General features: G+C 35.7%; 1 protein-coding gene across 1 annotated transcript in view; it reads right to left on the bottom strand.

Annotated features, from left to right (window-relative positions):
• Nucleotides 1–8767: 8767 nt before the first annotated feature.
• The window catches only part of cpxm2 (carboxypeptidase X (M14 family), member 2), a 66813-nt gene continuing 59439 nt past the window's right edge, over nucleotides 8768–16141 (bottom strand). Inside the window, exon 14 of the mRNA XM_088635154.1 lies at nucleotides 8768–12829. Within this exon, the coding sequence (XP_088491280.1) occupies nucleotides 12576–12829 (254 nt within the window). The 3' untranslated portion in view covers nucleotides 8768–12575. The remainder of the gene's footprint in view (nucleotides 12830–16141) is intronic.

Raw genomic sequence — 16141 nt, 5'->3', positions numbered from 1 at the left:
AATCATGCAGAACACAGATAAATGACAACATGGGGAAAGAAGAAATAACTGAAAACAGTAATAAACACTAATTGTTTAACCTGGGTTCTCCAGATTCACGTCTTCTCTGATGCTCATGCTAGACAAGTAAAGTAGATGCAAGGCTCAAATTTCTAACCAAGACACTGGCTGTAAAATTGGCGGCATTCCACGCCTCAAATAGTGTAAAGTGTTCCAATGCAATTGTGTCCTAATTTGACAGAAAGTGTTATTATATGGCATTGTTTTGATTTCTTGGAAATTATTTTCTCAGTCTAATTTGTCTTCGTCTGATCTCTACCCTAGGGCTTAGAACTGAAAAAGAAAACTCTCTGCCAAAATTTTCTTCTATAGAAAAAATTCTAAAATAGTATCATTGCGTCCTTGCTTCCAAGTGTAAAGGATCTAATTTGGTTCTTTTTGACAGATGCATTATCTGATTGTTTCTTTTTTGATCTCGATGATTTAATATTTTATGAATGTGAAATTATTCCATTGCTCCTGAGCGTTTTTTGTTTTCAGCCTAATTAACCTGAACTTCAGTCAGGACAGAGCTACACATCAGCTACAAAGCATGTGCTCAACTGTGCTAAGAAGCACTGCTTGATTGTCACAGTAAATTGAACAGCTAGCAGGCAATCAGGACAATGAAATATGCTAATCCTTTCATATTTCTGTTAAATAATGAACGAAAGGGTTTTCTGCTTTCCTCTTCTTCAAATATTTCATTTCTGAATTTAAAAATATTTAGGAAACTATTTTGCCAGTTCAGACTCTGCTTTATTTGACCATCACTATTGTGAGTGGCATCAAAATAGAAGAAAATGAAAATGATTTTTGGGACAGCTTAGAGCATTTTAGTTTTTACTTTGAATTGGTAATAGATGGAACATTTTGTTTTGTTCTTACTAAGAAGGTGTATATGTTAAGAATTGGCTTAAAATGGCTTGTGATACATGTGACATTCAGAAACCTAAGTACGTTCATAACCATTAATACGGCCAATTTCAATTAAAATTAAATATCTTGTTCATAGCTCATGAACTGCCCGTTGATTTTTTTCATTTCACATTGTCAAGAGCGTACATACTGTACTTTTAACAGTATGTTTTAAAGTATAGTTAAACTTAGCAGGAGTAATATGCAGAGAAGTGGAAGAAGTATATGAAACCTGTTGTTTCATTTATTGGTGTTGCAAAAATGGAAATAACCAATATGATGAACTACATTGTGGTGAAATCTACAAGATTAAAAGGAATTTTGCAGACATGCACTCCTTTCCAAATCACATTGCCATTCTAATTCTTAAAACATTTTGAAAACAAGAAATTAAAAACAAGATCATCACAGTGCCTTCTTGTACTGCATTTTTCTTCAAAATAATTTAAATCACACATTAGCCATTCTGCATATCTAGCCCCCAAATTCAGCATGATTCAATCAACATCACATTTGAGTATTTTCACTGGATGTTAAATCTTTGCTGCCCTAGAAAATATATGTGACTGTTCAAGAATGCTTGTTTAACAGCTCCTATTTTTAACCAATTCAGGACATCTAAAAATGTCATGATCATAAGAAACGCAGCATTTAAAAAATATTTTTCCTGTATGGCTGATACAAGTTTTTGAAAAGATTGTTTTTTTACTTGAAACAAGCAATGTTGTGTGTTTTTCCAGTTTGTAAGACAAGCATGATGAAAGTTCTCTACAGGTTCTGTATGAATAACATTTATAACAACATCTAAATGTTTTGAAAGAGGTCAGATGCTTTTGCAGTGTTTCAGAACTCAAAACTGACATGTACTAAGCTATCTTTACATTATTTACTATTCTCTACTATTCATTAACATTTAATATGTATTGAAGCTATATAAAAAGTCAGCTTTCAGAAGCTATTTTTCTAAAGGGAAATATTGTTCAATATAATCTTACAGTTTAGGGATACCATTTCAAAATTCTAGTTTAAACACCAGCATTATTGCACAAGTCACAGTTTTGTTCTATTTAGTTACCGTATGTTCATAAACTGACTGGTCAATAGATTAAATGCCTTAAATATTGCTGTCTGTCAGTGATCTTTTTAGTTGACCAATTATCTTGTTGCCCATTCATAAATTTAAGTGGATTTAAAGATAAAATCTTATCCTTTTCTCCAATGATCAAAAGTAAGATCATGGTCAGATACAAATTACTTTGGGCTTTTCAAAACCAGTTTGAAAACCAGTCCTTTTTACTGAAAACCTGCTCTCTCCTGGGTAATGTGACAGTTAACTATGTGAACTTGATTTGTTAATTGTGTTTCCATACAGCAGTTACAGTATGTTCTTAACTTGTGTCTATAGGAAAATATATTTTATGACAGTGCCAATTGAATCAGTAAACTTTAAGTAGCAGTTAATTAAATAGAGTTTTATGATGTAAAAGTTGAATTTACACTGTATTCAACACAGAATTCACACAATCACTCTTTGGTTAATTTTTTATACTGTATATGGAGGAATGTATTATAAATATTTTTGTTAACATCTTTGTTAAAGACTATGTGCTTGTAAATTTCATGTGATTTCATTTAAGTAGGTTATAAACTGTCTTAGAGAAATGCGTGGCTTACATGGTACGTGAAAACAAGTAAATATTAACTGTAGGGTAAATTTGTTTAATCTTCATAGCTAATTCAATATAATATTATAATTAGTTTGTATTAGCTGAAGAAAAAAAGATTGGATAAAACATTGTTGTGCCCGTATACTTAATGAAAATGTAACTACTGTGTAAGTGCACGTGATTTTATTCAGATACAATGCTACAACAAATCTCTTCCTCACATTTAGGTAAAAAATCTTTCATGTTTTCAAAAATTGCATTTAATTTCAGATTGATTCTATATCCATAAAGTAATTACATTTTTAACCCTAACCCACAATATAAGGTGGAAACTAAGGTTAAATTACTGAAGTAAAATCCTTAATTTTTTGTTATTGTGAAAATGGATGATTATTTTTTAACAGACGGTGGTGGTCCAAAAAAAAGAAAAAAACATATCAGTGTGGTTCTTGCATATTGTGTAACTGCACCAGATTAAGCTGCCAGAAACAAAACGGAAATAAAGGTCAAACTCCTATCAATGGAAAACGTAACAGGCTGAGATTTAAGATCTGTTCACTCATCTTTTATTCTCATTTTCTTATGGCTGGCAGAGATGACAATGGAGCTGGAAACATTTGGTTAAATGATCCCAACAGCTGCAATTTAATTGTAATTGGTATCCTTGGTGTATTACAAGATCTGTGCAAGCTCTGTTATGCCCAGTGATCTGTTCTCTTCTTTTAGGATCACTGTGTTGTACAGTGGAAGCTGAAACAACATGCTCAGTACAACTTGCTCTCAGTGGGATAGACAAAGCATCAGTTTACTGGGACACAGAGTGTGGACTGTGTAGCACAGCTCCACAGATCACTTCAGTACTCTCCCTGCACTGGAGTGAGTCATCTAGTCTTGAATCCTGCAAGTTCATTTTTATTTTCAGGGACAGTTAGAACAAAAATAATCATTTCTGCCTATTGAGCATGGAGACAGCAAGAATCAGCTGCAAGAAAACATAAAAATGCAGTGACAAAATATAATTTACACATAATTACTTTTGAAATACCTTTAATCTTTAACTGTACAGTATGTCATACCCCAAACTGTTACATTTTAAAAAGTGCACACCTAAAAATAGCATGTTGTTATTGTTATGAGTTCGAAGGTAAATATTTGAATCTTTCTATAACTCATACAGTAACTTAGACAGATCAAACTATTATATCCTTATACTCACATTAAACTTCCCCTTAAATAATTTAGAAGATCAAATTGTTTTGATCACAAATTGAAACTCCAGACACTTGTGTTTCCAATTACAAGGGGATAAAATATGCCTTATATGTGCAATATTAGAGAAATGACACACTGTTGTAGGAGAATCAGGTCGCAGCAGTACTGTAGCTCTTGAGTGCACAGTACTTTCAGTGCCCTCCAAACATATTGGAATTTAACTATTACATTTGGTTTACACTCAAGCAATTTGAATTTATGCTCATGAGAATTGTGACAAGCTAATATAATATACATTACTGTATATTTTGGAAAATGTCATGCATGCAATTAATCATATTAGAAAATTACGTACTTTGTGGTGTGGTTTTTTGTGACCAAAAGTATTGGAACACATTCCCTTTAAGAAAATTTGTAAAAGTCAGTATTTAATTGGACATGCCTTTGAGGCAATAACTGCGTGAAGTCTGTGACTCATTGAGCTCACCAAACAAACTCTGTACTGTCAATAGAAATATTTTGCTAAGCCTTTGCTGCAGCCATTTTGGGTTCTAGCATGTTTATAGAGTGTTTTGACTTAATTTTGTCTTCATTTTGTAAAAAGCATGTTCATTTAAAACTGGAGATGGACTAAACTGTGCACCTTGGTTACATTGGCCATGTTTGTGTTTATTGACATGCTAAAGCACTCAGTAAGTATGGTAGTATTTTCTTCTACAAAAGAAGACACAATATTTCTGTAAAGTCCAGAATTCATTCTGTTGCTGATATCTGTAGAAAGAAAACACATCGCACACCCGAAGAAGGCTCCACAGCCGAAAAGTTGTTTCTTTCTTCTCTTTTCAGCATGGAATAAACCTATTACTTGTTCCTTTGCAGCCTATACATGCAGACACAGCTACCCACCTGAATACTTCATCCTTTATAAAGATAAGTAAATCAGCTCAAGAGATGGTTATGAATGACATTACCTCAACCATACTTTACAGATAATGTTTAAGCAGTGTTTTATCTTGATCTCATCTGTCCATAATACTTTGGTCCAAAACAATCTTGTCTCATCTTTGTACTTTTGAAGTATGGTTAATTGTCACTTCCTTGGTACATTATGCATGGTTGCCTCTGGAGGTTATGGTTTTTGTACTAATATCATTAGAGGTATCCATGTATTTATCCAAAAGTAAAATGTGAATTATACTGTTTTTACTGTACTGTACCTATTCATATAAATAACACTATAACAAATACAAATTGCTTGGCCATAAAACAACCATAACAGTTTTGAGTTTTCTGTCCCATTACCTTTTTAGTGCACTTTACCGTGTATAGTATATACTTATCTCAAAAGTGATTATATTAAGCTACAATTAAGCAAGAAAAACATAATAATATACTAATAAAGTATAATATGTGGAAAAACATGCCAGCAATACTATATTGTTTATAATTCTGTACCAGACTTTGTTAATATAGCACAATGATATAACCAAAATATGTTGCTTGTATAAACAGACTCCTCTTTAACGAACATAACTGACCCCTACAACATTGATTCCTGTGTTGCTTAGAACAAGCTCCCATTCTCCCAAGACGAATTTGCAAGCATTCTGGAGTCTAATGGCTCTTCTCCTCTTGAAAGCATTTCAATGTTCCCTGACTAACTTTTCTGATTCTGTAAGGTTTATAGTGTTTTATTTTCTTCTGTGAGTGTGAAGCCATACTATATAAAATGTTGTTATATACAGTATATATTTTTGTTATGATAGTGTTTAATTTTGCAAATTCTATTTATTGTGAGTTTATTAAAATAAATGATGTAATGTTTCAAGGATAATGGCAGTGGTGAATTATTTTTTCTGTGTTGAAATGGAATTAATAAAACAAAAATACACAGAGACATTGATATTGCTTATCGAAGAAACTTAAGTATATCCATCCATTGAGTTTCTATTAGCTTCATCCAATTCAGGGTCATGGGGTAGATGGAGGGGACTCCATTCCATTGTAGGGTGCACAAAGACAAAAACAGACACTTACAGTATACACCCAACACCAGGGCCGAATTTCCCAGAAGCCAATTAACCTATCAGTATGTCTTTGAACTGTGAGAAATGTGAGAGGAATGCACAGCAACAAATGGGAGATGTCATTATTTTCACTTTTTGTTTTTATTCTCTATTGAGTTGAAATGGGCAGACCTTGCATTTGTACATAAGAACATAAGGAACAAGTAAAGGTTAATTCCAAGTTGACAAGAAGATGCTTATACAGTATGAACATAAGCAAGACTACAAATCCACCCTGCCTGTTTGGCTGCCAGTGGCTTAATGAGTCATGGACCTCATCTCATCCTTTCCTGCATGATCTCAGACATATCAGCTTCAAGAGCAAATCAGGTTCAACAACATTGCATGCTACTTCCCAGGTGTTTCAGTCTCCTACATGTTGTGCTAAGGCCACTTTAAGCTAAATATTTTTTTTCATTTTTAATTTAATTCAAACTCAGTGGTGTTGTAAGAGAGCAGCTGAGGATGCCAAAGTTTTATTAGTTACTATACTTGTAGCTTGGCTCCTTGTTCAGAGATGAAAGTCAAATGCTGAAAGGCTCTGACTAGTTCAATTTCCATAATTAAAATACACAAGCTATGACTTAGTGATGAAAATTACGGAAAATAAACAGAAGCTCTTCCAAAGGCAGGGAATACAAGTGTGTGAGGGAATCAAATTGTAAGACATACTGTATGGTAATTGAGTTTGTCTGCCACCTTAGTACAGAGCATGCTGAGGGTCTGGTTTACCTACTTGCATCATACTGATCTTGGTAATGAAATGGCAGTACAATAGCTGAGGAATGTAGGGCTGAAAATGGCTTTTACTCAAAATACAGACTCCCTCTCAAAGCCCTCAAAACCATCTTCAGATGGGATTCTGCAGGAGTTAATTACCTTCAGAAGACAATTGTTTCACAGAGAATAAGTGCTCCTGCTGTGCTCAGCCAAGCAAGCCCTGAGCATCTGAGAGATGTACAGTACGTTAAGTGAAAACAGACACTCACTTCCATAAATCTCAGAAAAACATTCTTGCTGTAGCCTTTCCACATTTCATCTGTCCCTGTACATTAATGTTTTGTACCATGACACAAATGTACTATAGCAATGCTGTGTATTAAACATGTAGACCTATGCAATACAGTATATCTGCATTTCAAGTTAGTAATGAAACTATAGTGTTACTGTACATGAAGAGCAAGCACCAATCTATCTACAGTATATGCAGTATAAATGGCCAATCTACCTATCTACAGTATGTACAGTATCTGGCTGTTTATTGGTCTGTTTGTATTCTATTTTACCAATATGAGAACAACAATGATGCTGTAGAGTATGAAGAGTTTTAGAAAGTCACTAAACAGATACTGTAAATAATGCCACTCACTCATGTAATATCCATGCAGACACACGTTCACTTCAAAGGTTGGAACAACTTCAGAGGGAGCAGTGGCATTTGAACCAATATTAAGGTCAGATGGCAGCTCTCTCTTCCCACACATCTGTACAGCATTACAGACTGAGCAGTAAGCACTGTCCTTTGGACACCCTGATTGGCTCCAGATGGGAGGTGAATGTTGGAAAATCTGTACGAACCCTGAATTACTAGTAGAATTACTATATCTTTCTGCTTTTTTAATTAAAATCGTGCAAATGAAATGTACAAAACAGTATACAGTATACTGTAGTGCACTATTAAGGAAAATGTTGTATAAAGTCACATGGCTCATTAATGTGCCTAAAAAGCACCAGTAAATAAAAATAGAGCAAGATATACTATACAGCTTTAACACTCTGATGCTCAAGATCAAAGACCTTTGATTGCTGAGATATACAGGAGCTCTGGACACATAGGACAGAATTTAAGACATTGTATGGATAGAAGGGTTTTTCCTACAAAACTGGGGGATTGTTTTGTCTGACAGAGTCTAGCAGGTGGGAACGGAACACAGGTAATTATTAATCAAACTGCTGAAATTGAATATATGGATATAGTGAGAGGCATTAAAAGCATAACAAATGCCACTGGTCCCAACACTCATTTGCTGTATTATTAATGTATCTAAGTATATTCCATGTGGAACATCAAAGTACTTCACCCAAGAATTTGTGTAGCATGTAGAACACTACAACAATTATCATATCACTACGAACAATATCATCAATAATGATATTTATTTATTTAATTTAAAAAATACAGGCTACCATTACTCAAATATATTTAAAAAGTCTTTAACTTTATTTTTCCATTCCTTTCCTTATTAGCAAATATTATCAACAGGCAATTCACAGTAATATGCAATGCCAAAAAAAGAAAAGAAAAGAGAGACTGGAAGAGATAATTAGTCCAGGAATCATGATTTCACATATTATCCACCCACTATTTATCTTGTGAAATTATGACGCTGGTGTGGCATGCTTTTCAATACCCCTGGAAGGTTTCAATAGTGTCTCCTCTGATTGGACTTCTCCCTGTAATTGCGGGTTTGTGGAGTCCCGGGTGTGCAGGCGGCTGTGGCTCAGTGCAGGTATGCAGGCAGGCGTGACAGAAAAGGGTGGGCTGCACATTAATTAGGAATCTCTACCCAAGACAGCACTGAAGACACAGGGTTATACAAAAATGAGACGGCAATTCTATTTCTATTAACACTTCAAGGCACTTTCAGTTTATTTCTCAGTACTAAACTGTTAGACTCTTCTAGCCTTAAAAATCTCGTTCTGTCTCAACAAAACAGTGTTCGTCTTTTACCAATCCATATTTTTGTAGTATACTTTAGAATACAACATTCCGGGATTATTTTTCTAGAAAGTTGCATTTTAAAATTATGCTGTGCAATGGGGAACAGATGAAATGCATTCTGGCACAAACCTACACAAGAGATATTAGACAAAAAGTGATTTTATTATAAACTGCCTCATACAGTTCCTGCATATAAAAGATCCATAATAGTAAAAATTCCAAATACAAGAATTTCTAAGCAGAAGCAGTCTGGTGGGGTTTTTAAAGTGCAATAACATTACCTAGAATATCGTATAATATTTTAAAGTTTAGAAAAAAAAGTTTTATGAAATCTTAATTAAAAATGTATAAATATTGTATACATGCACACATATACAGTGTCATTTTCAGTTTTAGAAAAGGGTAATAACCATGTGTCAAATGAACACAAACAGAATTATCTTTAGACATAGAAAGAGCCTGGTCAATGTTTTTAATTATTCAGCAACAGAGAAAGCCACATTGATTGGACATGAAAATTGATCAGTCACTCTGTATTTGGCATAGAAACCCATTTTTCACCAAAACTATTCTCTTACGGCTTTTAAAAATTAGTTCTTACTCAGGACTTTCCAAAATTGTTGAAAATTGTGGTGAAATATACTTCTATCCACTTTGCATTAAAGTCTCAGATACTGTAGATTTGCAGTCTTACTGTTGCTCAGAATCACCTTATTTGGTCTTAATGGATTGCAATGCATTTCCATTAAGCCTTCATCCTCATGGAGAGAGTGTGTGGTGGTAGGATCTTTATAGACCCATCAGCTATACAAACTGATAAATGATGGATCTTGTTTTTTACTTCCTTGATCTTAAAGTAGTTTTGAAATGTAATTTTAAGCAAATTATTCATTTACAGTGAACATGGTGTTGGGTCCACACAAAGGATGCCCAGAACCAATCTTGGTTGGCTGCTGGGTCTGCAGGTTTTTATTGAATCATTGGCTTCACTGAAACAGGTTAGCAGCTCTTCCAGTCACATGGTGTTACTGATTTTAAGAAGCTTATAAACCATGCTAGACTGTGGCCTTCCAGGACTGGACTCAAGCACCCCTGAGTTACATCAGAGTAAGATCTCTCAAATGATTTTGTATTAGAAGTCATTATTGACTGTAAGTGGATTTACAGTATACCAAAGGCATAATGACACAGCTCAAATTGTTATATTTGTTATAGTAAAGCAATTATTACAAGTAGACTTGGGCACAAGTTTAAGTAACCTTAATGGACCATTATACAGTATATAGAAATTTAGATCCTCTAGAAAAATTTAATTGCATTTATATCTTTGCCTACTGCCTTGTCTCTCTCACACCTGAAGAAGGCTCCACGGCCGAAACGTTGTGTTTTTTCTCTCTTCTTTTTTTCAGCATGGAATAAACCTATTACTTGTTTCTTTTTATATATTATATTTCTTTGTCTTGTGGTACACTTTTATAGCACAAACCAAGTATGAAAATGATTAATTAGATTTAAGACAAATTAAATCCAAATGAATTACAACACAATACAGCTGTGAATGAGTTCCCTAGGTAATCTGTCTACAAGGTTTTATCCCTTATTCAGATAGGTTGTATTGTCCATTGTGAGGGAACTACAGAGTGAAGTTAATTAAACATTAACTCAATAATGTTTAACAGCACCCAAGAATTAAGTGTAGTGAAAGGATTATGGGGGGTTTCGCCAAAATCTGTCTTAACCCACTTGGCTCAGGGCTAAGCTGGCCATAGGACAAGGAGACTGGAAGCCCCATGCAGAGTGAGGAGTGACCAAGGGGCAGCTGCGAAGGTGGAGGTTGGATTAAAATATGAATATGAGGGTGAGAAAATGATAACATACAGTATTTATAATGTTTAGGTGAGGAAATGATGCCAGCAGCCATGTCACCCTGCAACTTATAATTGGCAACCCACTGAAGCTAAGCAGGTGTGAGCCTGGTCAGTATCTGGATGGGAGACCTGCTGGGAAAAACTAAGGTTGCTGCTGGAAGAGGTGTTAGTGAGGCCAGCAGGGGGCGCTCACCCTGCGGGCCATGTGGGTCCTAATGCCCCAGTATAGTGAAGGGGACACTATACTGTAAACAAGCGCCGTCTTTCGGATGAGACGTAAAACCGAGGTCTTGAAATCCCAGGGTGTTTCTCGAAAAGAGTTGGGGTGTAACCCCGGCGTCCTGGCCAAATTTCCCATGCCTCCTAATAATGCCCCTCTATGAATTGGCTACATTACTTTGTTCTCCTCTCCCCCCTCCGACGGCAGGCAGAGCGACACGTCGGTTGGAGTATTCTCAGTCGCATTTAATGGCAACGTCAGCTCAAAGATTTGGTTCAAACCACCAAATGGAGACGGGTGTGCCGACAAGCGGACCCTGCTGATGTGGGATTAACGCTAGGATGAGAGAGAGGTGAGGAAATGATGTCAGGACTAATTGTGTATTACTGACAGCTGAGTCAGATTGAACTTGGCTGTTGTCATCCCTCCCAAAGTTTCATTATAAACTCCATGAAATAAATAGCAACATGGAGTATCTGGCCTAAACATTATTGTAACAGCAATGATCAACCCAGTTTCACTGCAGGTTTTATAGGTATTTTTATGTAATGGCTATCTGATTAAGACTGGGGCAAAATGATTATTCTGAACAATTGTTTAGCTAATGAGGTCTTAAAATAGTTTTTAGGGATGGCATGTGATATACAGAATGTGGAAGGTCTGAGTAGGTTCATGATTCTGATCCGATTGTCTGTTTCTTGTTCTATGGCAATAGATCCAGGTCAGGTGGGCACAGCTGTTGGCCTTGAGGTTAGCAGTCACAATAGATAGATAAGATTAAAACATGACCCATGTACAAATCCTAAATTCCAAAAATCAGTTATTGTAGACAGCTTTCTGACTCACATAGACATGTTGATTGCATTCAGTGGAAACACAGCACCAAATACTGGGTTTATAATTTGCCAGTGGCAGGTTTAACTTGCACTTACTGTAGGTGTGTTTAAGCCATTGATAGCTTTTTACCCAGGAAGAAAGTTAAAGATTGGTATAAATAATCAAGTGAATAATGATATTGGTTACACAGTCAAGAGAATGGAATGAAAAACAGCCGTCCAATCACTCTCCCCCTCATCAAAAAGAGATCCTGGTACAAACTGTAAATATTTTTACATAATGTGAACTAATTCTGGAAAAATGGGAAGGAATCTAACATGTAATGAAATGTCACAGTAAAGTGTTCTGTCTGTTTCTGGCCAAAGGAATTGTTTAGGAGTTCAACAGTAAACATGTTAAAGCATATTATGTATTTTCTTATACACTTATTAAGAACACATACAAATATTGTGTGAATTGTCATATAGGCTGCAGAAAGATACTTAATGCCCTGTAATGGATAACATTTTTATAGTTTTGAGCAAAAGCATATAAATTGAAGCCTATACAATTAAAATTTTCATATACTCAGAAAACATTGTACTAAAGTCAACCTTTTTTAATCAATAGTCATTACTGAAAGCACACCTATTCCCTTTAAATGCACCATTCAGAATGCCCACAACTACTGACCCTTATTGGTGGGAAATGCAGATCTTCCTGTGTTTTGTTGTACTTTATTTTTAATTGTACTAATAGTTTCAAATTAGTAACATCCTATACCCCAGGTCACACACCACCATTTACCTTAGCTTACTAAAAGGTACTGTATACCCCATTTTTAAGGACGCATCACACAGGAGAACTTTCTGTGTCGTCTGTAACCTGGTGGAAGTGATTGGTGAGCAAGAGTTACACTGGCATTTGAAGGACTACTGTACGTAAATGGTCTCCACATGGCAATTTAACTCTTTCTTTACTGACACCCCCTTCCTTTTTATTTGCCAGTCTTAAATTATTCATGGTTCACGTAAAGTAAACTTTTTCCTATGTCTGCCGGCGTCTCTGCCGAACCCTCTGGCGGTGTGACCTGGCGGGGATGGGGATGGGCTGCTTGCCGAACTTCTCCATGATCTCCTTGATGCGCGAGAGGTTGGTGCGGTTCAAGGTGAAGTCGCACTCGGTGGCGCCCATGTCGTAGTCCACCTCACACACTTTGCTGGTTGGGGTGTAGCCCTCTGCCCTAGCAGTCACCTTGTACTCCCCAGGGTTGAGTAGGCGCCAATAATCCCCATCGGCAGCTGATGGGAGAAACAGGGAATGAAAGAAGGAGAGTGTTAGAATCTACAATATCAGGCTAGTGGAGCTCATTATGTACCTCAAAGACAATCCAGTATCATGGATAATGTCACCCAGCTGGATAAAGTGCTCCAGACATTTCTCACTTTTTGAAAAAAATCTATTTCCAATTGAGACTGTGTATTACTACTTCAGATCTGCGTACTGCACCTGTACCAAATTAATTCATTGTTGAGCTTACACATGCCAGAAGATTATTCAATTTTTCCCCTTTATACTTTACTGAATATCTGAAGGCATGGTGACCTATTCACTGTGGTTGTCTCTGGAATACCATTCTTCTCAATGCTTTGTCCGTGAGACGTGCCTCAATAAACTGTTGAAGTATGTTTTCTTACTTCAAGGTATTTTGTAGAAATTAATATACTGTAATTCACAACATTCTTAGATTTTTGGTCTTTTATACATAATGTTTGATTTAAAGATGAAGGTATCCCCATGTCAAAGCTTTTATTATGGTATGGACTTATACTGTATAGTTACTTGGTGTCTTAAGGTTTGTAATTTGAGCGACAATGAAAACTGCCAAAGAAAACCTGCATACTCCAGATGTCATAAATAATAGTTTAATTTATTAGAAGAAGGAAACAAATGCAATATTTTACTTGAGTAAAAAAAAACACATATTACTAAAAACCCCAAAAAAGTTTCAAGAAAAAATCTCAGAGCTATCTTTTATTTCTCAAGATATACAATACACTGCATATGTACCCTTTATAGTAAGAGTTTTAAAAATAGCACTGAACGGTGTCATGCTAAATAGTACCTGCTTCACTTGGTTAAGAATAGCACTGTGTGGGCAGAAATCAGAAGAAATCCAGGGCATAACAGTGTCTGTGATCAAGCCAGAAAGCAGAGTGTAGGCATGTTCTGACTTCATACAGCTCCTACTGGGAACCTATTATTTCTATAGCTCTAATTAGAACTCCACCTTTCCTTATTTCATACTGTAGGTTTGATGATAGTTAACAAGCTAGTTTAGTAAAACTTCCTAGAGGTTACAGTGGCTAAATAACCATAACTGAAGTAATAATTTTATCTCTCTATGGTACAGTGTTCATTTATATGATCAAATAAATGATATATTTAGAACATATTAATGGAGGAGAGTTACAGTCTTCTTAAAATCCTACAAGAGTATTTCCTTCCTGACCTCATACTCCCTATGAGACACCTACACAGGAACACTGCTACATAATGATGACATTTACCATATATTTGCTATTGTGATGGGTTCTAAAGGTTAATTTGAAACCATCATAATAAGCCTACTTGAATGCTAAATCAGCTTCTAACCTTACACCAGAAACAAAAAGCTCCCCTTTGTTCTTTCTGCCTTGCAGAAAGAATTAAAATGAAATTCAAAGTAAAGTATATTTAAAAATGAATGATTATCCTGTAATCTCAAAAACTGGTATTGTTTCTACTCTATTTCATGCCAGCATTCCTACTGTCACATTTTTCTTAATCATTTTCTGACACACATTTAAAACAAAGAGAAATTGGTTTTCAACAAAACCTGACAGCACAGTGACTATGACATTGTATTTAAGAAAATATTGAACACTAAATAGTGTCTTTGTCGCTCTTAAAAGAAAGGAGATATATGCAGCTGCCAGGGTCTTTAGACATCATGATGTATTTGACATGCAGACAGTTTACCAGCAATAATCACACTTCTGTTAGTGATCTTTTACTTTTCTTATTTTTTCTCGAGCTGTAAGGTAATGTAGAAGGTCAAACTAATTACATTTGACCTACTTCTCTGGCCTTAAGGCTCAATTAAAAAATAACAAGTACAGAACCCTTCTCTAAAGAAATTTATTAATCATCATTCCATAATAAATCCAATTATATTTATAAAATTGCAAAAGATGCAGTGGCACAATGTGGCTCTTCTGTTAAAACATGTCTTTGGATCCCTCTTCATTTATTGGAGGCTATTTATTGTCTTAAGCCACACAGTGATCATTGTCTTAGTTTAGGCAAGTGTTTTCTTGCCCAGAGACATAAGTATGAGTCATCCTGTTCGGATGAAATTTAAGTGACACTTTACTGTTATAAGCCTTAAAATAGGTCCAGCATATTATAAAATACATTAATTGTGTGCAGACTAATCTTAAGAAGTTACAAATAGCTTTATCTGACACTTGCCAGAGGAGAAAAGAAATTAATTGCTCATGTGACATTCAGGGACGTTTCTAACATCCAATAATCCACCTTGGTACTGTATATTTACCACACATTAGAAAGAAGATGGTCAAGTGTTTGATATTGTTGAGGGTAGGGGGGTATTTTTTGCACATCGTCCAATGAGAGTTCTTTTCCTAGGGCAGAGAACTGACATAATAAGAGATCGACCGGCACTGTGGGACCAGATTACTAAATAAATTCTCTCTTTTTTGCTGCATCACCTCACATCTTTTGGAGCTTGCAGAGAAAAGGCCAAGTGTTTTTTGGAACTGGAACATTGCCAGTATTGTTCACCACCAATTACACCCGACTGAATTTAGGAGAACAAGGGCTGTGTGTCTTTTTATGGTTAAGGAAAGATTTATTTTTTAGCAGCCTTTTTAGCAGAGCTCATAAAACCTGGATGCATTGTTTTGTTGAAAGAAATGGTTCTCGATTCTGTGTTACAGAGCAGACTGTCCTTGGAAGGGTCTTTTGTTGTCTAGAAACCAACACTGCTTCCCTAAATGTTTGTTTTTGTTGTTGCAAGTCTGATCACAACCCTGAAGGGATGCGAGATGGTAGCTTTAGTCTGTAGCAGGCCTGGGGTCACGGACTCACTGTTTTTGTAATTATTTTAATAAATATTAGGTCAATTAAAAAAATGGCTTCACTACCTGCGTACCATGCGTACGTGTGGGTAGTTCACATTCCTGATGACAGGGGGAGATATTGGATAATTTGGTTTTCCAATATCCAAATTGCTATCAAAAGGTTATTATGTTTTTCTATGCACTACTGTGTCTCCATCTCATGTTTTAGATGTCTAAACCAAGGGTAACAATATCAGAATTCCGCTATGAACCATGGGCAAAGATGAAATCCTCTTTTCCAGCATATGAAACTAAAGAGGGTTTTCAAATATAAGAAAGGGATTTTCAGATCAACTCCGGAATTGAAAATGATTAACATTCTTTATCTGTCAGTCTGTCCTTACTTTAAAGAATCCCATGGAAGCAGCATTGGCACACACACTTCTTTGAAAGTCAGACCCACTTACTGTGAAGGAAATCTCAGGAATT

Source organism: Lepisosteus platostomus, chromosome 6, assembly GCF_059453375.1.
Source record: "Lepisosteus platostomus isolate fLepPlt1 chromosome 6, fLepPlt1.hap1, whole genome shotgun sequence".
NCBI classification, from domain to species: Eukaryota; Metazoa; Chordata; class Actinopteri; order Semionotiformes; family Lepisosteidae; genus Lepisosteus; species Lepisosteus platostomus.
Note: the sequence above shows the minus strand (reverse complement) of the source record. Positions and strands in the feature narration are given on the sequence as shown.